Genomic DNA, 24,625 nt, shown 5'->3' on the forward strand with positions numbered 1-24,625 from the left:
TGTAATACCGCGCACCTTTCGCCGGTATCATACACCTACCATATACCTTCCTCAAAACAGCCACCATACCTACCTATTATGGCATTTCCATAGCCATTCCGAGATATATTGCCATGCAACTTTCCACCGTTCCGTTTATCATGACACACTCCATCATTGTCATATTGCATATCCCGGTACACCGTCGGATGCATTCACATAGAGTCATATTTTGTTCTAAGTATCAGGTTGTAATTGTTGAGTTATAAGAAAAATAAAAGTGTGATGATCATCATTATTAGAGCATTGTCCCAGTGAGGAAAGAATGATGGAGACTATGATTCCCCCATAAGTCGGGATGAGACTCCGGACGAAAAATAAATTAAAAAATAGGCCAAAGAAGCCCAAATAAAAAGAGGCCAAAAAGAGAGAAAAGGCCCAAATAAAAAAATGAGAGAAAAAGAGAGAAGGGACAATGTTACTATCCTTTTACCACACTTGTGCTTCAAAGTAGCACCATGATCTTCATAGTAGAGAGTCTCTCATGTTATCACTTTCATATACTAGTGGGAATTTTTCATTATAGAACTTGGCTTGTATATTCCAATGATGGGCTTCCTCAAAAATTGCCCTAGGTCTTCATGAGCAAGCAAGTTGGATGCACACCCACTTAGTTTCTTTTTGAGCTTTCATATACTTATAGCTCTGGTGCATCCGTTGCATGGCAATCCCTACTCACTCACATTGATATCTATTGATGGGCATCTCCATAGCTCGTTGATATGCCTAGTTGATGTGAGACCATCTTCTCCTTTTTTGTCTTCTCCACAACCACCATTCTATTCCACCTATAGTGCTATATCCATGGCTCACGCTCATGTGTTGCGTGAAGATTGAAAAAGTTAGAGTATGAAACAATTGCTTGGCTTGTCATCGAGGTTGTGCATGATTTAAATACTTTGTGTGGTGAAGATGGAGCATAGCCAGACTATATGATTTTGTAGGGATAACTTTCTTTGGCCATGTTATTTTGAGAAGACATAATTGCTTTATTAGTATGCTTGAAGTATTATTATTTTTTATGTCAATATAAACTTTTGTCTTGAATCTTTCTAATCTGAATATTCATACCACAATTAAGAAGATTTGCATTGAAATTATGCCAAGTAGCACTCCGCATCAAAAATTCTCTTTTTGTCATTTACCTACTCGAGGACGAGCAGGAATTAAGCTCGGGGATGCCTGATACGTCTCCAACGTATCTATAATTTTTGATTGCTCCATGCTATATTATCTACTATTTTGGACTATATTGGGCTTTATTTTCCACTTTTATATTATTTTTGGGACTAACCTATTAACCGAAGGCCCAGCCTATAATTGTTGTTTTTTGCCTATTTCAATGTTTCGAAGAAACGGAATATCAAACGGAGTCCAAACGGAATAAAATCTTCGGGAACGTGATTTTCTCACCGAACGTGATCCAGGAGACTTGGACCCTGCTCCAAGGAACAAAAGAGGCGGTCACGAGGGTGGGGGCGCGCCCCCCCTAGGGCGCACCCCCTGCCTCGTGGGCCCCTCGTTGCTCCTCCGGCGTACTTCTTCCTCCTATATATACACACGTACCCCCAAACGATCAGAATAGGAGCCAAAAACCTAATTCCACCGCCGCAACTTTCTGTATCCACGAGATCCCATCTTGGGGACTGTTCCGGAGCTCCGCCGGAAGAGGGCCGTCATCAGGAGGGCTTCTACATCATCATAGCCTCTCCGATGAAGTGTGAGTAGTTTACCTCAGACCTTCGGGTCCATAGTTAGTAGTTAGATGGCTTCTTCTCTCTCTTTGAATCTCAATACAAAGTTCTCCCCCTCTCTTGTGGAGATCTATTCGATGTAATCTTCTTTTTGCGGTGTGTTTGTTGAGATCGATGAATTGTGGGTTTATGATCAAGTCTATCTATGAATAATATTTGAATCTTCTCTGAATTCTTTTATGTATGATTGGTTATCTTTGCAAGTCTCTTCAAATTATCCTTTTGGTTTGGCCAACTAGATTGGTAGTTCTTTCCATGGGAGAAGTGCTTAGCTTTGGGTTCGATCTTGTGGTGTCCTTACCCAGTGATAGAAGGGGCAGCAAGGCACGTATTGTATCGTTGCCATCGAGGATAACAAGATGGGGTTTATTTCATATTGCATGAATTTACCTCTCTACATCATGTCATCTTGCTTAAGGCGTTACTCTGTTTTTAACTTAATACTCTAGATGCATGTTGGATAGCGGTCGATGAGTGGAGTAATAGTAGTAGATGCAGAATCGTTTTGATCTACTTGTCACGGACGTGATGCCTATATACATGATCATGCCTAGATATTCTCATAACTATGCTCAATTCTGTCAATTGCTCAACAGTAATTTGTTCACCCACCGTAGAATACGTATTCTCTTGAGAGAAGCCACTAGTGAAACATATGGCCCCCGGGTCTATTCTCATCATATCAATCTCCATTACTTTAATCTTGCTTTGCTTTTTACTTTGCCTTTACTTTTTACTTTGCATCTTTATACCAAAAATATTATATCTATCAGATCTCACTCTCGTAAGTGACCGTGAAGGGCTTGACAACCCCTAATCGCGTTGGCTGCGAGTAGCTATCGCTTTGTGCAGGTACGAGGGACTTGAGCGTGGGCTCCTACTGGATTGATACCTTGGTTCTCAAAAACATAGGGAAATACTTACGCTACTCTGCTGCATCATCCCTTCCTCTTCGGGGAAAACAACGCAAGCTCAAGACGTAGCAATTGCTTTTTTACATGATGATGGTGGCTGCATGAAGATGTCTGACTACATTACATAGGGGGGAGTTGGTGAAATATATGTGGAGTACAATGGTGAAGAAGAAGAACAAGGAGAAATAGACAGTGGGTGAGATTTTGAGGATGAGCTTGATGAACTCATGAACATTGGCAGTGAAGAAGAACCTGATGCAGTTATCACAGCTGAAGATTGTAGTGCTGAAGTCAATGATAATGTCAATGCCACTGAACAGACTGGTATTGCAGGAGAAATTATTGAGCATATATTTGTTCCTGATGTAGGTGGTGTGATTTCTCAGGTGATAAACAGTCCATTGAAGCAAAATGTGAGAGTTGATTATCCTACTAAGAGTTCTCAAGTTCTTAATGTAAGTCAACCATGTCAAGCAGCCCAAGACATATCTGGTTTAGTTGCTAAAGTGGCAGAAATGGTTCAGATTCAGAGGACTCATAGGACTATGAGTATGTGCCACATACTGATGATAGTAGGGAAGAATCAGAGGTTGTTGAGATGAGAAAACATGCAAGAACATTTAGGAAAAAGATGGGAGATTCCAAGATGTGGGCTGATGAAGATGCAACAGGGGCCGTGCCCATTGATCTGGTAGCAAATGTGGAGGAAGTTGTGGAGGACATGGAGTTTGAGTCATCGGATGAAGACTACTCCTATGATGAGGATGAGGAACATGGTTAGGAGGAAGAGCCGGTTTGTGAGGTTTAACCCAGACTCTGATATTCCTCATTTTAGTCTTGGAATGGTTTTTAAAAGCACGAAACAATTGACTAGAGCTATGAATGGGCTTGCAAAATGTGATTGGCCTGGGTGTCCCTGGATGTTGTATGCAGCTAAGACCAGCAGGTGTTCTAGGTTTCAAATCATCACATTTGAAGATGAACACCAATGTGCACAAAACAGAGACAACAAACTGATTACTGCTAAGGTCATTGCCAAAAGGTATGAGCACTTCATCCTGGCAAATCCTTTGTGGAAGATTGATAGTATGAAAGCCACAGTGATGAAAGACATGTTTGCTAATGTGTCCATTTCAAAGTGCAAGGCAGCAAAAAAACTTGTACTTGACCAGCTGATGAGTGGTATGAAAAGTGAGTACAATAAGGTGTTTGATTATTAGTTGGAACTTCTTAGGAGCAACCCTGGGAGTACTGTGGCTGTTTTCTTGGATCCAAAAGAGAAGGAAGAAAATATTTTTCAACAATTCTATGTATGTTTCAATGCTATGAAGCAAGGGTTTAAATCTGGGTGTAGGAAAGTGATTGGGCTAGATGGTTGTTTCTTCAAGGGAGCCTGCCAAGGTGAGCTACTGGCTGCAATAGCTAGGGATGCAAACAACCAAATGTATCCAGTAGGTTGGGCTGTTGTGGAGAAGGAGACAAATGAGAGTTGGGCCTGGTTCATTGGTATTTTAATCAAAGACTTGGACATTAACGATCAAGGAGCTGGATGGGTCTTTATTTCTGATAAGCAAAAGGTTAAATTTATTTATTGCCCTATTCAATTGTTGAAAAGGTTTAGTCATGTCGACGGAGCGTCAAGTAGTCATGGCTAGGTACATGTCGAAAAGGTTTAGTCGTGTCGATGGAGCGTTGTCGACAGAGCGTCAAGTAGTCATGGCTAGGTACATGTCGAAAAGGTTTAGTCGTGTCGATGGAGCGTTGTCGACGGAGCGTCAAGTAGTCATGTGGCTAGGTACATGTCTACTTTTCTCTTCGTCGACATGTACCTAGCCACATGACTACTTGACGCTCTGTCGACACGACTAGACCTTTTTCGATATGTATTGTGTCACTCACTGTAGTAGTCCTAGTCCTTGTGTCACTGTACTGGTCCTAGTCTTGTCTCATTGTACTAGTCCTAGCCCTACTACTTTATTTTACTAATAAATACTTATGTCTACTACAGGGCTTAATTAACAGCATGAGAGACTATCTTCCTAAGGCGGAGCATAGGATGTGTGCTAGGCACATCTATGCTAACTGGAGAAAGAAGCATAAAGATCATCAATTGCAGAAAAGGTTTTGGGAAATTTCTAAGTCTGCGAACAGAGAAGACCTCAACTACAACAAGGCCAAGCTTGCTCAACTAACTCCAGAAGGTGCAAAAGATATCATGAAGACAGACCCAAAGCATTGGGCTAGGGCTTTCTTTCCAATAGGAGCAAATTGTGAGTCAATTGACAACAACCTTTGTGAATCATTTAACAATGCCATCATAGAAGCTAGGTTCTACCCCATTATTTCACAGCAAGAAAAGATTAGGAAAAAATGATGGTTAGAGTTCAAGAGCAGAAAACCAAGAGTGAGAAGTGGAATGGCACAATTTGCCCAAACATCTTCAAGAAGATTAAGGCCAATATCAAGAGAACTCAGTTCTTGGAGGTGCTCTGGAATGGAAAGGATGGTTTTGAGGTGAATCATTTGAATAGCAGAGGCAGGAGGTACACTGTTAACCTTGAGAAATGGACTTGCTCATGTGGTTACTTTCAGCTTGCAGGCCTTCCTTGTTGTCATGCAATTTGTGCTATCTATAAGAGTGGAAGAAAAGTAGAGGATTTCATTGACAAGTGCTACTACATTAATACTTTCAAAAAAAATTATGAGCATTGCCTGCAACCAGTTGAAGGAGAAGAAAGTTGGCCTGTGTCTCAAAACCCTAGGCCAGTAGCACCTGGCTACATTGTCATGCCAGGAGCCAGGAAAAAGAACAATGATAGGAAGAGAGAAGAGGGGGAGGCACCCAACGGGAAGAAACTGAGCAAGCATGGCATACAGATCACATGTTGAAGTTGTGGTGGTCAGGGGCACAACAAAACTTCCTGTAAAAAGAATGGAGATAACACCAAAAAAACAAAGTCATATCTTGGGAAGAGAGGGAGAAAAGTGAGGGAAATGGAGGTAATTTTATTTTCATGTTGTGTTGGTCTTTTACAAAAAAAGTGCAATTGTTGTTTGAGTGATCTGCTTTCCTTGCAGCAAGCACAGATAGATGCATCTACAAGCAAGGCTGTAGCAGCTAGAGCTTCAGGCCCAACAAGATCTCAAGCTGCAGCAAGGTCTCAATCTGCAACAAGATCTCAAGTTGCACCCTCTCAAGCTGCAACAAGCTCTCAAGCTATAACATCCAGGTTTAGACTTCCTAGAAGTTCATCAACAACTAACAATGATGTCCCTAGAGGTAGCACAACTGCAGTTAGAGGGAGAGGCAATGGCAGAGGAAGTGTGGGAGGAACTGGGAGAGGGAGAGGCTAAGAAACTGGGTTTACGGCCTTGTTTACAGCTAGTGGGAATTACTAAAGCTTATGGTGGATGGAGTCGTCTACATGAGAGCACTCTCTGCATGACCTACTACTCGTGGAGTTGCCTTTTGGATGCTACTGTCAGTGTGTACTAGTTACTATTAATAGTTCGAATCACTAGTTATGTGTGGACTTGTGGTTTTGTAGTGGATATGTGTTTCTGCTACTATCATAATATCCATTCCCTCTGCTCTTATTTGTGGTTTATGTTTAATAGCTGAATTTTAGAACTGTTCTTGCTATAAAAAAGTGCAAATGTTCTTGCTGTTACATAAAGCATAATAGAAGAATTATTGAGCTCTACTTGCTGTTAAATGAAGCATAATAGCAGAATTTTTTAGCTCTACTTGCTGTTAAATGAAGCACAATAGCATAATAGAATTTTAGAACTTTTCTTGCTATAAAAAAAGTGCAAATGTTCTTGCTGTTACATAAAGCATAACAGAAGAATTTTTGAGCTCTACTTGCTGTTAAATGAAGCATAATAGCAGAATTTTTTAGCTCTACTTGCTGTTAAATGAAGCACAATAGCAGAATTTTTTTAGCTCCACTTGCTGTCAACTGAAGCACAATAACAGAATTCTTTAGCTCAACTTGCTGTTAAATAAAGCAAAGTAGCAGAATTTTATAGCTCCACTTGCTATCAAATGAAGCACAATAGCAGCTTTTTGAGCTCTAGTTGCTGACAAATAAAGAGGGAGAGCAATTATACATCAGCATCGTGAGTTGATTTAGTAAAGAGACATCAACACAATCTTACTTAGAATCAAAGTTCACTACTAATAGAGTACCACCTAAGTTTATTTTAAATTTTAATATATCAAACTTCTCCTTTGACAAGTTCTCTTTTTTGCCAACTCTAATGTAAGAGATACTGTATATCAAAGGAACAGAACAATATTTTGCTATTACTCGAGTGAATATTGTGTGATGTTTGCAAAACGTTTTGATCTCTTCAGGTGATTTTCAGGTTTCACTAAAACTAGGACTCTGAATATCTTGTGATTTTCTTACTAAAAAGCGCTTTCACCAATTTGTGATTTCCCTAGTGTGTGCGATTGAAAAGCAGAGTGCATAACTCGCATACTTCAAAGTTCAGTAGATAGCTACTAGTACAGAGGTAGATCAAGCAATGAATCATCACTTACCTTTGCATTTTTAGTTTGCATTGTGTTCGCATCTTCTAGTGCGACTGCGCGACCTCCGGCGGAATCTCGGCCACCGGCTGCACGCGCTGCAGCTCCACCATCCACCATATCCTAGGGAGCGGGTCAGCCAGAACCTTGGCCTGCCGTTGGGTGCGCCAGAGGTGGGCAGCACTAGCTGCGACGGCCACCGTCTTGCCGCCAGCAGCCAAGGCCACGGTCGGGCGTGGCGCATGATACGTCTCCAACATATCTATAATTTTTGATTGCTCCATGCTATATTATCTACTGTTTTGGACTATATTGGGCTTTATTTTCCATTTTTATATTATTTTTGGGACTAACCTATTAACCGGAGGCCCAGCCCAGAATTGCTGTTTTTTGCCTATTTCAGTGTTTCGAAGAAACGGAATATCAAACGGAGTCCAAACGGAATAAACCTTTCTGGAACGTGATTTTCTTCCCGAATATGACCCAGGAGACTTGGACCCTACGCCAAGGAAGCTTCAAGGTGGGCACGAGGTAGGGGGGCGCGCCCTACACCCCCAGGCGCGCCCCCCACCCTCGTGGGCCCACCGAAGCTCCACCGATGTATTTCTTCCTCCTATATATACCTACGTACCCCCAAACGAACAGGGACGGAGCCAAAAACCTAATTCCACCGCTGCAACTTTCTGTATCCACGAGATCCCATCTTGGGGCCTGTTCCGGAGCTCCGCCGGAGAGGGTCGTCATCACGGAGGGCTTCTACATCATCATAGCCTCTCCGATGAAGTGTGAGTAGTTTACCTCAGACCTTCGGGTCCATAGTTATTAGCTAGATGGCTTCTTCTTTCTTTTTGGATCTCAATACAAAGTCCCCCCCTCTCTCGTGGAGATCTATTCGATGTAATCTTCTTCTTTTTGCGGTGTGTTTGTTGAGACCGATGAATTGTGGTTTATGATCAAGTCTATCTATGAATAGTATTTGAATCTTTTCTGAATTCTTTTATGTATGATTGGTTATCTTTGCAAGTCTCTTCGAATTATCCGTTTGGTTTGGCCAACTAGATTGGTAGTTCTTGCCATGGGAGAAGTGCTTAGCTTTGGGTTCGATATTGCAGTGTCCTTTCCCAGTGACAGAAGGGGCAGCAAGGCACGTATTGCATCGTTGCCATCGAGGATAACAAGATGGGGTTTATTTCATATTGCATGAATTTATCTCTCTACATCATGTCATCTTGCTTAAAGCGTTACTCTGTTTTTAACTTAATACTCTAGATGCATGCTGGATAGCGATCGATGAGTGGAGTAATAGTAGTAGATGCAGAATCGTTTCGGTCTACTTGTCACGGACGTGATGCCTATATACATGATCATGCCTAGATATTCTCATAACTATGCTCAATTCTGTTAATTGCTCAACAGTAATTTGTTCACCCACCGTAGAATACTTATGCTCTTGAGAGAAACCACTAGTGAAACCTATGGCCCCCGGGTCTATTCTCATCATATCAAACTCCATCACTTTAATCTTGCTTTGCTTTTTTACTTTGCCTTTTACTTTTCACTTTGCATCTCCATACCAAAAATACCAAAAATATTATATCTATCAGATCTCACTCTCGTAAGTGACCGTGAAGGGATTGACAACCCCTAATCGCATTGGTTGCGAGTAGCTATCGTTTTGTGCAGGTACGAGGGACTTGAGTGTGGCCTCCTCCTGGATTGATACCTTGGTTCTCAAAAACTAAGGGAAATACTTACGCTACTCTGCTGCATCATCCTTTCCTCTTCGGGGAAATCCAACGCAAGCCCAAGAGGTAGCAGCATAGCGCGCCTGACGCGAGCGAGCAGAGCGCGCCTGAGGCGAGCGAGCGGAGCAAGCCTGAGACAACGGCCCCAGCGCGTCGGAGACGGGTGTGGCTACCGTGGCAGCTCCAGGCGGATAAGAGCGTCGGAGACGGACGGCGCTATACAGCTCCGGTCTTACCGCCAGCCACGGCCGGGCGTGGCGCAGCGCGCCTGACGCGAGCGAGCAGAGCGCGCCTAAGGCGAGCGAGCGGAGCACGCGTGAGACAACGGCCCCAGCACATCGGAGACGGGTGTGGCTACCGTGGCAGCTCCAGGCGGAGAAGAGCGTCGGAGACGAACGGCTCTATACAGCTCTGGTCTTGCCGCCGGCCACGGCCCTGAACGGCAGATTTTACCTGGTCAGAATCCTCCCTCTCAGTGGAATGAGTGGCTGTGAGCAGCAGCAGCAGACCAGTGGTACACTGGGATAAGGCAAAGAACAATTATTTTCAGCAACCCGGCCCCATTAATCACCAAATCCTGCCGCCAGCGGTGCCACGTCATCGATCCCACTCTTAAAACGGGCTTAAGGGCTGTGACGACCGGGATTTGAGAGGTGGGGGTGTGGATTTCAGGGATTAGGAGTTGGGGGTTCGATTCCGACGGGTCGTACAAAGACAGGGTTTGTTTCATACTTCACTCCGAGATGGACGAAGGGTGGGGCAAGATGTGGTCGCTTGGCAGGAAAATGAACACATTAGGAGTATAGACAAAAGACATAGATGGCATTAGGAAAGTTAGGATTTAGAATTAATTGTCATGAAATTGAATTTTATTGATTGATAACGTGCTATCTTTTCTTGCCCGTTTGTAACATGTCTAGTTTGGAAATTCTAAAAAGATTAGGAAAGTTTTTATTGTGATGGTAAAAAACCAACACAGGGAGATATGATGATGGGATGTAAGACGAAAAAAACCAACGAAAATAAACCGTGGATACTATTCATCAACTGCTTCATTAGGAATAGAGATGACATTGCTAAGACAGAACCATTGTACATGCCCTTAGAAGAGGTAGAAAGCCTGAGAAGGAAGAAAGAAGGACGAAGGACGACCCGTTGGATCTCTTAATCTAGTGGCCAGAAAATCGACTTAGGGCATGTACAATGGTTGATAAGATAGTCTTATCTTAAGTTTTGCATGTAAATTAGAGATGATAAAAAAAACATGTCTATAATGAGTCATCTCTTAGCCTTATCTTCAATAATTAGTTGTTCCTAAAAACATATTGAGACAAATAAGATAAGACAAGCCTTCTCTTATGATTTCTCTCTCCTCTACCTCATCATTTATCCTACGTGGCACTGTTAAGATAGAACCATTGTACATGCCCTTATACAAAATAAATTTTGAGAAGACTTACATAAATGTCACTTCCCATAAAATATTTTTCGAACCACTTCCGATAAATTTACATGGCTACCAAGCAAAACCGTTGTTTCATGGTTCTTCTCCTTCACCACACAAGCTCCCCACCAAACCAGGCACCTCCGCCTTGTGCCCTAATATAGCCATCTCTTCTTCCAGGCAGGAGACCGGGTCTCCCTCGCAACCACCACCTCACGCGCGCGCACAGGCCGCCTCTTCCCACCATATCCCTCCCCTTACCGCGCCCATACATTTTTTGCAAACCATCGCCATGGACGAGCACACAGGTGTGGCGCCGTCCAGTTGAAGGATCCCAGCCATGCGCGCAACGGGTGCAAGAAAGAAAGCAGCGTGAAAGAAAAGAGAGGAGCTAGGAGAACATGTCGAAGGCGCCCAGGAACCCCGGCGGCGGGTCGGCGGGCGCGCCCAAGTCGTCGTCCGGGCAGCCGGTGAAGTTCGCGCGCCGGACGCCCAGCGGGCGGTATCTCAGCCTGTCGCGCGAGGACATAGACATGGAGGGCGAGATGGGGCCGGACTACGCCAACTACACGGTGCACATCCCGCCCACCCCGGACAACCAGCCCATGAAGGACGGCGCGGAGCCGACAGCCGTGGCGATGAAGGCCGAGGAGCAGTACGTGTCCAACTCGCTCTTCACCGGCGGGTTCAACAGCGTGACCCGCGCCCACCTCATGGACAGGGTCATCGACTCCGACGTGAAGCACCCGCAGATGGCCGGGGCCAAGGCCACCCGCTGCGCCATGCCGGCCTGCGACGGCAAGGTCATGCGCAACGAGCGCGGCGAGGAGATCGACCCCTGCGAGTGTAGGTTCAAGATCTGCCGTGACTGCTACCTGGACGCGCAGAAGGACGGCTGTCTCTGCCCGGGGTGCAAGGAGCACTACAAGATCGGCGACTACGCCGACGACGACCCGCATGACGTGTCGTCGGGGAAGTCCCTGCTCGCCCGGAACCAGAACGGGGAGTTCGACCACAACCGGTGGCTCTTCGAGAGCTCCGGCACCTACGGCTATGGCAACGCGTTCATGCCCAAGGGCGGCATGTACGAGGATGACCTAGACGAGGACGGCGTAGGCGGCGACGGTGGCATGCAAGACATGAACCAGAAGCCGTTCAAGCCGCTGACGCGCAAGATACCGATGCCGACGTCCATCATCAGCCCGTACCGGATCTTCATCGTCATCCGGTTCTTCGTGCTCATCTTCTACCTCACGTGGCGTATCCGCAACCCCAACATGGAGGCGCTCTGGCTGTGGGGCATGTCCATCGTCTGCGAGCTCTGGTTCGCCTTCTCCTGGCTCCTCGACATGCTCCCCAAGGTGAACCCCATCAACCGCAGCACCGACCTCGCCGTGCTCAAGGAGAAGTTCGAGACGCCCTCGCCGTCCAACCCGCACGGCAGGTCCGACCTGCCGGGCCTCGACGTCTTCGTCTCCACCGCCGACCCGGAGAAGGAGCCCGTGCTCACCACCGCTAACACCATCCTCTCCATCCTCGCCGTGGACTACCCCGTGGAGAAGCTGGCATGCTACGTGTCCGACGACGGCGGCGCGCTGCTCACCTTCGAGGCCATGGCGGAGGCCGCCAGCTTCGCCAACATATGGGTGCCGTTCTGCAAGAAGCACGACATCGAGCCCCGCAACCCGGACAGCTACTTCGCCCTCAAGGGAGACCCCACCAAGGGCAAGCGGCGCTCCGACTTCGTCAAGGACCGCCGCAAGGTGAAGCGGGAATACGATGAGTTCAAGGTGCGGATCAACGGCCTCCCGGACTCCATCCGCCGCCGCTCCGACGCCTTCAACGCCCGCGAGGACATGAAGATGCTCAAGCACCTCCGCGAGACCGGCGCCGACCCGTCGGAGCAGCCCAAGGTCAAAAAGGCCACCTGGATGGCCGACGGCACGCATTGGCCGGGCACATGGGCCGTCTCCTCGCCTGACCATGCCAAGGGCAACCACGCCGGCATCCTACAGGTACTCACTCAATCATCACGCCGGAACTTTGCCTAGCTAGTTGTTCTCACGCATGCATCAAACAAACATCGACATGCATGACATGGCAGGTGATGCTGAGGCCGCCGTCGCCGGACCCGCTGTACGGCATGCACGACGAGGACCAGCTGATCGACTACAGCGACGTGGACACCCGGCTGCCGATGCTGGTGTACATGTCGCGGGAGAAGCGGCCGGGCTACGACCACAACAAGAAGGCAGGCGCCATGAACGCCCTGGTGCGATGCTCCGCCGTCATGTCCAACGCGCCCTTCATCCTCAACTTCGACTGCGACCACTACATCAACAACAATCAGGCCGTCCGCGAGGCCATGTGCTTCATGATGGACCGCGGCGGCGAGCGCATCTGCTTCATCCAGTTCCCGCAGAGGTTCGAGGGCATCGACCCCTCCGACCGCTACGCCAACCACAACACCGTCTTCTTCGACGGCAACATGCGCGCGCTCGACGGCCTCCAGGGCCCCATGTACGTCGGCACCGGCTGCATGTTCCGCCGCTTCGCTCTCTACGGCTTCGACCCGCCGCGGACCGCCGAGTACACGGGCTGGCTCTTCAAGAAGAAGAAGGTGACCAACTTCAAGGACCCCGACTCGGACACCCAGCAGCTCAAGGCGGAGGACTTCGACGCCGAGCTCACCGCGCAGCTCGTGCCCAGGCGGTTCGGCAACTCGTCGGCGATGCTGGCGTCCATCCCCATCGCCGAGTTCCAGGCACGTCCAATCGCCGACCACCCCGCCGTGCTGCATGGAAGGCCGCCGGGCACGCTCACCGTGCCGCGCCCGCCGCTGGACCCGCCTACCGTTGCCGAGGCCGTCTCCGTCATCTCCTGCTGGTACGAGGACAAGACCGAGTGGGGAGACCGCGTGGGATGGATCTACGGCTCCGTCACAGAGGACGTGGTCACCGGCTACCGCATGCACAACCGCGGCTGGCGCTCCGTCTACTGGATCAGCAAACGGGATGCCTTCCTCGGCACAGCCCCCATCAACATGACCGACCGACTGCACCAGGTTCGCTCCTTTTTGTTCGAATCATTAATAAGAAAGTTGACGTATATATCATAGAAACAAAAAGGGTTGATCATTTACACATGTGTTACCGGTGAATGACCATCGAACCATCCATCAGGTGTTGCGTTGGGCGACCGGGTCCGTGGAGATCTTCTTCTCCCGGAACAACGCGTTCCTGGCGTCGCGGAAGCTCATGTTCCTGCAGCGGGTCGCGTACCTCAACGTCGGAATCTACCCGTTCACCTCCATCTTCCTGCTCACCTACTGCTTCATCCCGGCGCTTTCCCTCTTCTCCGGGTTCTTCATCGTGCAGACGCTCAACGTCGCCTTCCTCTTCTACCTCCTCACCATCACGATCACCCTCATCGCGCTCGGCATCCTCGAGGTCAAGTGGTCAGGCATCGAACTCGAGGACTGGTGGCGCAATGAGCAATTCTGGCTCATCTCAGGCACGCGCATCATGAATCTTGATACGGACAACCTAGCTAGGGTCCCGATACTAACCTGACCACCACATGTCTCTTTGCACAATTAATGTGATGACAGGCATAAGCGCGCACCTATATGCGGTGGTGCAGGGGTTGCTCAAGGTGATGGCCGGGATTGAGATCTCCTTCACACTGACCGCCAAGGCGGCGGCCGACGACAACGAGGATATCTACGCGGATCTCTACGTCGTCAAGTGGTCATCGCTGCTCATCCCGCCCATCACCATCGGCATGCTCAACATCATCGCCATCGCCTTCGCCTTCGCCCGCACCATCTACAGCGAAAACCCACGGTGGGGCAAGTTCATCGGCGGCGGTTTCTTCAGTTTTTGGGTGCTCGCTCATCTCAACCCATTCGCCAAGGGTCTCATGGGCCGCCGCGGCAAGACACCCACCATCATCTTTGTCTGGTCAGGCCTCATATCCATCACCATCTCCCTCCTGTGGGTGGCCCTCAGTCCACCAGAGGCGAACTCCACCGGTGGTGCACGAAGCGGCGGATTCCAGTTCCCTTGATAAAATAGGGTGATGGAAATGTCACTTCCCTGGTGTATGTGTTGATCCTCGAGCATGGATGCACGCCAGCACCCATCCAGGTGGTGCGTTATACAATACATGATACATGAGTTAGCAAAGTCGTTGTGTTGTGTTCTTCAAAATATACTTGTTCTCTCGTAGACTTAAGTTTTGTGTATGTGTATACTTGAAACTTGAAAGGAGTGGGCCAATGTTTCTGTAGAGGAATGACCTTTCTAAAGCTGAAATTGGTCGAAGAAAACTGATAGAGCCATAGACCGCAATATATTTTTTTGAATCGGGCGTTACCCCTTTCCATTGCAAACAACGGAAATACAACCAGTTCCGAATACAGAGTCAGAGAGAGGGGGAAAGAGGTAAGGCGGGTTCAAGTATTACCAGGAAACCCACTGTCATTCGGTCGCCGTCGACCCGAACGCTGTGGGGCGAAAACCTGATAACACCTACATCTATCTGAGTACTATGTTCCACGACACCCAGAGAGAGATACATGCCAACACACCAAAATATATCATCAATCAAAAGAGGAAAGCTACTATGAGGAAGATGGCCCTCCCAGCAGAACACTCCACTTCGTCCGCCCTCAAAACAGTGTACATCCATCACGATCTTCACGCTCCTCCAATCGACTGGGCAGTAGTCCCGCAAAGTCTCATCAGCTGCATTGTGCTGGCCCTGATCATCTCGGCACCTGAGCGAAGCTTGTCAGCGTCATCACCCTTCTGCAGTCCTGTCCAATACAAAAGAAAAGAGCATATAGAGAACACAATTTTAAAAGGAGACTTAATTTGCTTTTTCTCAAAGGTAGCCTTATTGCGAGCAAGCCAGATTGCCCAGCAAGTGGCTGCAAGACCAACAGTATAAAATTTATCCCCTCTTGGACCATAATATGTGGTGAACGTTAGAATTTTAGGGAACTATTACAAGTAAAGTTTCATGGTATGAAAAGTGATTTCATGATACATCTAATGATATTGATTTTTTATTGTGAACGTTGACATTTTTTCTAGAAAGTTGATCAAATTTCACGAAGTTTAACTTCAGACAATTTTATAAGCAGACTAGAAAAACAGAGGGAGTACTATGTAGCGTAACAGGTTGTGCAAGTCCAACTGCAATGTTGAAGAACGAACATGTCCGGTTGGTCCAAGGCAAAACACTTCATCGCATCAAGACCTGTCAACGTCACGGCGCCGGCATTTTCGGCGTCTTGCCGACGGTGAACCCGCCGTCAACGACGAGGTTATGCCCGTTCACGTACCCGGCCTCGTCGGACGCCAGGTACACCGCCGCACGGGCCACGTCCTCCACCGCGAGCGCCGGCCCGCCCATCTCGTTCATGTCCCGCTCCACGATCCGCCTGCGCTCCTCGGCGCTCGCCCCGGGGTAGGACTCGGCCATGTACCCCATGACCATCGGCGTCGGGATGTAGTTAGGCGAGATGGCGTTCACGCGCACCCCGGCGCGCGCCATCTCCCCGGCCACGGCGCGCACGAGCCCCACCACGGCCGCCTTCGACACGCTGTACGCCGGGAACGCCACGCCTCCCAGCACCGCCGCCGTGCTGGCCGTGCAGATGATGCTCCCGCGGCGGTTGGGGACCATGACGCGCGCGGCGTGCTTGACGCCCGCGAGCACGGCCCGCGCATTGACTGCCATGACGCGGTCGAAGTCGGCGAGGTCCAGGGAGCCGAGGGGCACGGGCGTGAGGGCGCCGCTGATGCCGGCGTTGTTGAACATGACGTCGAGGCGGCCGTGCCGCGCCACGGCTAGGTCCACGGCCGCGGCGACCTGCGCCTCGTCCGTCACGTCGCAGCGCGTGTAGCATGCGGAGTCATGGCCGAACTCGGCGGCGGCGGCGTGGCCGAGGTCGTCCTGGACGTCGGCGAGGATGACCTTGGCGCCGTTCCGGACGAACTCCGCGGCAGTCGCCTTGCCGAGGCCGCTGGCGCCGCCGGTGATCACGGCCACCTTCCCGGCCAACCTACAAATCAAATCAAACGCACAAACTCCAGTGAGACCTTCCATGATCCGAACATAAGCTAAGATGACCAGTTGACTAGTACCTCTGCGAGGTGGAAGCCGCGGAGAAGTGGCTGGCGAAGGCAGACAAGGCCGCGGGCTCAGCTCGGCTCTTCTTCGCCAAGACGACGGCATGCTTCACTGCTCGGAACATCCTCTCGTGCCGCGCGACCGAGCTAGAAGATGCTTATGACCATGGATAATCCAAGAGCTTGCGCACTAGTGATCGATGAGATATGTAGCAGTAGCAGAGCTCGGCGCTGTCTAGAAAAAGACGTTGCTTTCCTGGCATTGGCTCCTTGGGCGGGGAACTTGATGATGCCATTTGTTTATCTTCTCGCGTGGGGCACGCGGACAGCATAGGTATGACCGTGGGAGGGAGGCGTAAGGTCAGACCTGTTTGTGATGATTCTTCCATCCTTCCATGGAGTGCTGTTTTGGACCTTATGCAATATCGTATGACCCGGCTCGGATCAGCTAGCTGATTGCCGTCTCATTAAAATGGTGGTATTATCTTGAACAGAATGACTAATTCACATCTAGCTGATATTTAAGGATGTCACATCTAAGTGTTTGTACCGTCCGATCTGTCTCTGCTTTATTATTCGCGCACGAGGTGATGCGCTCGCATCGTCGCATTGTCTCGTCTGTCGGGCCGAGTGGGATACAGCGTAGCGGCCTCCGTTTTTTGTTTGGGCCGGCCTACGATTTTTGTTTGTTTATTGGGCTTGCTTTAGAATCTGAACAGTCTAACCTGATCTGGAGTCCCGTCCTCACTCTCCTCGCCTCTTTTCCCCTCCTCATCCCTTGTTCTGCCACCACTGTATTCCTTCTGACTCGAATCCAAGGGAGAGACGACCTGATCTGGTGGGCTTGTGGCGACAGAGATGGCAGGGGAATCCAGCGGAGTGAGTGTTCATCCCCTCTTTCTTTTCCTCGCCTTTTTTTTCCTGTTTTCCCATGCCATTTAGGGATGTTTGTTTGTTTTGAGGGATGAACATCAAGAACCTGAATATATGCATAGATGAGTGGCTTGCTGTTTTTACGTGATATATTAGATTCGTTTGCATCACACATATTTTTAGAGAGAAAATGAAATGTTTTTAAGTGTGGAATGCCTGAATATATGCCTATATATGCAGCTGATGAATAGTAACTAGCAATCCAACCCGGTTATGTTCATGCCCATGGCTGTAGATTTGTTTTTCTGTGTGAATCTGATTGTAGCAGCGAGCACCCCCAGTTTTGTAACTTGAGTCTGTACATCTAGGGACTTCCAGTTTTTTTGTGTGTGTGAATCTGAATGTAGCAGCGAACACCCCAGTTTTGTAATCTGAATGTAGCAGCTAGCACCCCATTTTATAATCTTGAGTTTGTAGCACATACTACATATAGACAGCAGACAGAGTTGCCTGCCATTTTTGTCTGAAATTTAAGAGGCATAATGCGAGTGGATAAACATTTTCAGTGGCATACATTGCAATCCTTCTTTTTTCAGACAGGAATGTCAGAATTTTTATGTGTGTCTGTTTGTAGGGAGCATGTGTAGTCTTCTTCTGAATACTTCAAACTTCTCAGACTAAGCGAGGTCTTTTTGATTTCTTAAAAGTTGTGGCATATGGCACAACTCCAGAAATTGAAAGTATAGTAGTAGCAGGCCCGAATGTATAGCTTTTGCTTTTTGTTAAAATCTTTTCTTGTTTGAAGATATGTGATTTCAAAATCTAACAAGAGTATTTTCTGATCTATGAGCACTAGAGAAAATGTATGTGATAAGGTAAGTGAAACAGATGGTAACTAGGTGGATAAACTCATCTGGTGCTGAACCTTTTTTGAAATGAACTCTGTTTCAGTTATATCATAGCAACCTGAACTTTCAGTATAGTCTACTCCAGATTCAACTTATTTTATAAGTTTTTTAGTCTATAAGAGTTTTAGATGTCCACTCCTTCCGAGCAGGATGAGAAGTGTACAATGGAGGCGGTCTTAAGTACCTCTGAACACACCTCCTAGTTTGTTTTTGTACGCCCCCTAGTTCGTTTGTGTCTGTTTGTCGGGGTCCCCAGTCCAAACCGACCATCGACTCGCAATTAGGGGTGTGTGTGTTTTCTCAGGGCCCCCAGTTGTAAGCTGACCATCGACTCACAACTAGGAGGTGTGTGTGTTTGTCGGTGCCCCTAGTTGCATGTTGACCATCGACTCGCAACTAGTGTCGGTGCCCTCAATTGCATGTCAACCAACGACTCGTAACTAAGGTTTGCGCGTGTTTTGTCGAGGGTCTGATCCCCAGTTGCATGCCGATCATCGACTCGCAACTAGGGATGTGTGTGTTTGTCGGGGCACCCAGTTGCAAGCCGGCCATCAAGTCACAACTAGGGGTGTGTGTGTTTGTCAAGGGTTCCCAGTTGCAAGCCGACCATCGACTCGCAACTAGGAGTGTGTGTGTTTGTCGAGAGTCCCCAGTTGCATGTCGATCATCGACTCACAACTAAGGTGCGTGCGTGTGTGCGCGTGTGTGTGTGTATGTGTGTGGAGAGAGTCCCCAGTAGCAAGCCGAGCATCGACTCGTGACTAGGGGGAGTGTTTTTATTTGTTGAGGCTCCCCATTTGTAAGCCGACCAGCGACTCGCAACTAGGGGCATGTTTGTTTTTCCAGGGACCCGGTTGCAAGTCGACCATCGACTCGCAACTAAGGGTGTGTCTGTGTTTGTCGAGAGTCCCCAGTTGCATGTCGATCATCGACTCACAACTAGGAGTGTGTGTGTGTTTGTCGAGGGTCCCCAGTTGCATCTAGACAATCGACTCGCAACTAGGGGTGTGTGTGTGTGTGTGTGTGTGTTTATCGTGATCCCCAATTGCATACCGACCATCGACTCGCAACTAGGGGTGTGTATGTTTTCTCGGGGGCCCCACTTGTAAGCCGACCATCACTCGCAACTAACGGTGTGAGTTTGTGTGTTGAGGGTCCCCAGTTGCATGTCAACCATCAACTCGCAATTAATTAGGGGTGTGTGTTTTGTTGAGGGTCCCCAGTTGCATGTCGACCAGTGACTCGCAACTAGGGGTGTGTGTGTTTTTTCGGGGGCCCCGATTGCAAGCCGGCCATCGACTCGCAACTAGGGTGTGTTTGTTTTTGTTTGTCGAGGGTCCCCAATTGCAAGCCGGCCATCGACACACAACTAGGGAGTGTGTGTGTTTTGTCGAGGGCCCCACTTGTAGACCACTGACTCGCAACTAAGAGTGTGTGTGTGTGTTTGTCGAGAGTCCCCAGTTGCATGTCAACCATCGACTCGCAACTGGGTGTGTGTGTGTGTTTTTGTTTCTCGAGTGTCCCCAATTGGAAGCCGACCATCGACACGCAACTAGGGTGTGTGTGTGTGTTTTGTCAGGGACCCCACTTGTAAGCCGACCACCGACTCGCAACTAAGGGTGTGTGTGTGTGTGTGTTTGTCGAGAGTCCCTGGTTGCATGTCAAACATCGACTCGCAACTAGGGGTGTGTGTTTTGTTGAGGGTCCCCAGTTGCACGTCGACCAGTAACTCGCAACCAGGGGGCGAGTGTTTTTTCGGGGCCTTTGGTTGCAAGCCGACCATCGATTCACAACTAAGGGTGTGTGTGTGTGTTTGTCGAGAGTCCCCAGTTGCAAGCCGAGCATCGAATCACGACTAGAGGTTGTTTGTTTTTGTTTGTCAAGGGTCCCCAATTGCATGTCAACCATCGACTCACAACTAGGGGTGTGTGTTTTGTCATGGGCCCCAGTTGCAAGCCCACCATCGACTCGCAACTAAGGGTGTGTGTGTGTGTTTGTTGAGAGTCCCCAGTTGCAAGCCGAGCATCGACTCGCAACTATGGGTGTGTGTTCTTATCGAGGGCCCCGAGTTGCAAGCCGAGCACCGACTCGCAACTAAGTGTGTGTGTGTGTGTCGAGGATTCCCAGTTGCATGTCGACCATCGACTCGCAACTAGGGTGTGTGTGTTTTGTCCTAGCCTCCAGTTGCAAGTCGACCATCGACTCAGAACTAAGGGTGTGTGTCTGTTTGTCGAGAGACCCCAGTTGCAAGCCGAGTATCGAATCACGACTAGAGGGGGTTTGTTTTTGTTTGTCGAAGGTCCCAGTTGCATGTCAACCATCAACTCGCAACTAGGCGGTGTGTGTTTTGTCATGGCCCCCGATTGCAAGCCCACCATTGACTCGCAATTAAGGGGGTGTGTGTGTTTGTCGAGAGTCCCCAGTTGCAAGCCGAGCATCGACTTGCAACTATGGGTGTGTGTGTGTGTGTTTGTCGAGACTCCCTAGTTGCAAGCCGAGCATCGACTCGCAACTAGGTGTGTGTGTGTGTGTGTGTTGTGGGTTCCCAATTGCATGCCGAACTTCGACTCGCAACTAGGGTGTGTGTGTTTTGTCGTGGCCCCCAGTTGCAAGTCGATCATCGACATCGACTCGCAACTAAGGGTGTGTGTGTGTGTGTGTGTTTGTCGAGAGTCCCAAGTTGTAAGCCGACCATCGACTCGCAACTAAGGGTGTGTGTGTTTGTCGAGAGTCCCAAGTTGCAAGCCGACCATCGACTCACGACTAGGGGTGTGTGTTTTGTTGAGGGTCCCTAGTTGCATGTCGACCAGTGACTCGCAACTCGGGGGTGTTTTTTTGGGACCCCCTGATTGCAAGCCGACTATCGACTCGCAACTAAGGGTGTGTGTGTGTGTGTCGAGAATCACCAGTTGCAAGCCGAGCATCGAATCACGATTAGGGGGGTGTGTTTTTGTTTGTCGAGGGACCCTAGTTGCATGTCAACCATTAACTCGCAACTAGGGGGTGTGTGTTTTGTCATGGCCCCTAGTTGCAAGCCCACCATCGACTCGCAACTAAGCGTGCGTGTGTTTCTCGAGAGTCCCCAGTTGCAAGTCGACCATCGACTCGCAACTAAGGGTGTGTGCGTGTTTGTCGAGACTCCCCTCGACTTGCAACTAGGGTGTGTGTGTGTTTTGTCATGGCCCCCAGTTGCAAGTTAACCATCGACTCGCAACTAAGGGTGTGTGTGTTTATCGAGGGTCCCTAGTTGCAAGCCGACCACCAGCTCGCAACTAGGGGTGTGTGTTTTGTCAAGGGTCCCCAGTTGCATGTCAACCATCGACTCGTAACTAGGTGGGGTGTGTGTTTGTTTAGCCCCCCCCCCCCAGTTGCAAGCTGACCGTCGACTCACAACTAGGGTGTGTGTGTTTTGTCGTCGCCCCCAGTTTCAAGCTGACCATCGACTCGCAACTAAGGGTGTGTGTGTTTTTCGAGGGTCCCCAGTTGCATGTCCACCATCGACTCGCAAGTATGAGTGTGTGTGTTTGTTGATGGTCCCCACTTGCATGTCGACCATCGACTCGCAACTAGGGTGTGTGTGTGTGTTTTGTCATGGCCCCAAGTTGCAAGTCCATCATCGACTCGCAACTAAGGGGGTGTGTGTGTGTGTGCGTGCGTGTGTTTGTCGAGACTCCCCAGTTGCAAGCCGAGTAACGACTCGCAACTAGGTGTGTGTGTGTGTGTGTGTTTTGTCGTGGCCCCAATTGCAAGGCAACCATTGACTCACAAAGGGTGTGTGTGTGTTTGTTGAGGGTCCCCATTTACAATTATTCCATTTTTGATAGTTTTTTTTTCCTTTTTTGATGTAATAAAAATTTACAAGGTACTTTTTCATGAAACCCCTAAAGAAAAAAAAGATTTCTAGTTTGTTTTAATATAACTGCAATTTTGATAGAGACCGAATCTGTTACATACTCAGAATTTGTTCAATAAGACTGAATTTGTTAGATTCAGAGTATCATAGAATTTCTGAAAATTTAAGAGCGTGGTTATGTGGCAGGGGGTGATTTAGGTGTAATTAGTAGCATCCTTCTAGGCTTATGTGAAACTTTTGAGCAGGGGAGACCCGGACTTCATGCAGACTGAAATTAATAGTGTGTTGGTTATACAGACTATTTTTTTGTTCATTCATACTGAATTTGTGTCCATCTAAGGCGGATTTTTTTTGCTTGATTGAGGTTGTAATTCTCTCCCTGGTCAGTTTGAAATTCTCAGTGGTCAGTCACATACTTTTGTTTTTCCAGAAATGAATTTTGTTGTGATTCAGACATGCAACCCTAGGAGTCATACAACTCCGATTCTAGGGGATTATATATACTTTTTCCTCTTGTTTTCATTTCTGATTTTAGACATTCAATTTTTTTCCCATTGGCTGGTTCCTCCTAATATGTCTAATTATGTACGTGCTTGTCACAATACGATTACAACAATTTTTCCGTGCTCAGTTCATACTTGACTATTCTTCAAAATTCTTTGTTTATCTATTCTTGTTTCTTTTCACAGGGGGATGTAAGCAGAGATACCAACCATCAAAATTCAGAGAGCAATATCATCATTGAAGAACTGGACCAAACTTTTCATGGCAATGTTTCTGAAGTTGAGGCCTCTAATATTGATTTAACAGAAACGGATGCATCAGATGGCATGTTGCTTGATGGTATCAGAAAATGGTAAATCATTTTTCACCGCACCAAACTTTTTTGTGTTTTCGTGCTTCTTTTTTGCCTTCATAAGTTCAGTCTTGTTCGAATATAATCTGTTCTATAAGAGCCTAATTTTCTTTTTTGTTATTTTGGTTTTTTTGTATGCAGCTGCAAAAGAGCGATGAGAGTAAACATGGGAGGAATGTTTTGAAGGAGCAAAGCAGGAAGGTAAATTGTTTTTTATTTCAATTAACATCTTTTACCTACCACGCCATCGGTTTTTTTTATTATAAGTAGTGTGTTATCATGCCAAGTACTTTTTTGTTTGATAGAGCTGAATTACTAATTTTAACTTGTCTTTTTTGCTTGATTATCAGAGGTCAAGGGCTCACATGGGAACAACCCAAGAATGTTTGAATAAAGGAAGAGCAAGTGCGTATAGCAGATTTAGCATAGGGTGTTCTTCCAAGATAGTCGACAGTGTTTGCAAAAGCAATTACAGAATGGAGCTTGTGAAGAACTCTGGATTCAAGCAATTTTGCCAAGTCCTACATCTGGTCCCAAGCTTTTTTTTACAACAAACAAACAAATTAAGCCCACAAACACAAGGCCTAGGCCCAGGAAACTTGCCGAGAGTGTGGGGGTGGTGGAGGGGGAGAGGACGGCCCAGCCCTGGAAGCGTCCAACAAAAAAGGACGAGCAACGACAAACAATTGAACGACTGGGTGACAAACAATCGAACGATAGAACAAGAACAGGGGCGATCGGGAGGCTACAAACAGGGTGATGTCATGTTAGATGTGACATAATTATGTCACATCTAAACGTGTCCTAGACGATATCAAACTACCGTTAGGTGCCAACCTTTTTTGTGTGTGTCGAGGACTACCTATAGCGTCATCTTGGTTTAAGTTTTTTTTAACACATACGCTTACATACATGCACATACACTCAACGCACTCATGCAAACACATCTTACCCTTATGAGCATCTTCGAGTTACCGAGTCGGCACATCATTTTAAAATTGAAGTCACCACATGCGCATTACAGTCGACGGGAACGGCTCCTCTCACTGACCGAACATCGCCGGAAGATCCGAAATAAATTCAGAAGAACATGAACACTTGTGTCAAGTCTAAGACATGAACTCTGCTGGGCTGGTTGCACCATATAGATCTTGGTTTATGCTTCCTGTGTTTTAAATTTGTGACAAGTCTTTGACCAATAATTGCAATAGTACTAAGTTGTGATTTTTACTCCCTCCTTCCCATTATCTAAGGTGTCTTAGTTTTTCTAAAAAAAAAAATCCCCAAATCAAGGCGCTTTAGCTCTCTTGTACGGTTGCCACGATTTTTTCCTCACCTATTTTCTCTTGTACGGTTAGCTATCCAACCAACCATTTTGAGCGCATGAGAGGTGTTGAGGCTGGAAAACTGTATCGGTCAAATGGGTCGTGGAGTCTTTTCCTCGTGCAACTGTACGACTCAAAAAAAAACCACTATGCGTTAAATCTTGTGTGAAACACTTAGGCGCCTAATACAATGGGAAGGAGGGAGTATGACACAACGTCCTGAGCATAAATAAGTTG

The 24,625-nt window shown here is 47.8% G+C and overlaps 2 protein-coding genes across 3 annotated transcripts; one reads left to right on the forward strand and one right to left on the reverse strand.

The window, feature by feature from the left end:
* The first annotated feature begins 10,637 nt into the window (after positions 1 to 10,637).
* LOC125535801 (cellulose synthase-like protein D3) lies at positions 10,638 to 14,782 on the forward strand. The gene is made up of 4 exons (XM_048698873.1): positions 10,638 to 12,448; positions 12,538 to 13,497; positions 13,616 to 13,946; positions 14,044 to 14,782. Exons 1-4 carry the CDS (start codon positions 10,835 to 10,837, stop codon positions 14,499 to 14,501), a joined length of 3,363 nt encoding a protein of 1,120 aa, XP_048554830.1. The 5' UTR covers positions 10,638 to 10,834; the 3' UTR covers positions 14,502 to 14,782.
* A 3-nt stretch (positions 14,783 to 14,785) lies between these two features.
* LOC125535800 (momilactone A synthase-like) lies at positions 14,786 to 16,813 on the reverse strand. Of its 2 annotated transcripts, XR_007294803.1 has the most exons (3): positions 16,589 to 16,813; positions 15,656 to 16,506; positions 14,786 to 15,252 (listed from the first exon to the last, which is right to left on the reverse strand). XR_007294803.1 is itself a non-coding variant. In XM_048698872.1 (2 exons), the coding sequence occupies exons 1-2, from the start codon at positions 16,696 to 16,698 to the stop codon at positions 15,708 to 15,710; spliced, it is 909 nt and encodes a 302-aa protein (XP_048554829.1). In that variant the 5' UTR covers positions 16,699 to 16,813; the 3' UTR covers positions 15,537 to 15,707. The 2 variants fall into 2 exon arrangements, 1 of the variants encoding a protein (XP_048554829.1); XM_048698872.1 differs by lacking the exon at positions 14,786 to 15,252 and having other exon boundaries at positions 15,537 to 16,506.
* Positions 16,814 to 24,625: the final 7,812 nt, after the last annotated feature.

This window comes from Triticum urartu, chromosome 2 (assembly GCF_003073215.2).
Source record: "Triticum urartu cultivar G1812 chromosome 2, Tu2.1, whole genome shotgun sequence".
NCBI lineage: Eukaryota > Viridiplantae > Streptophyta > Magnoliopsida > Poales > Poaceae > Triticum > Triticum urartu.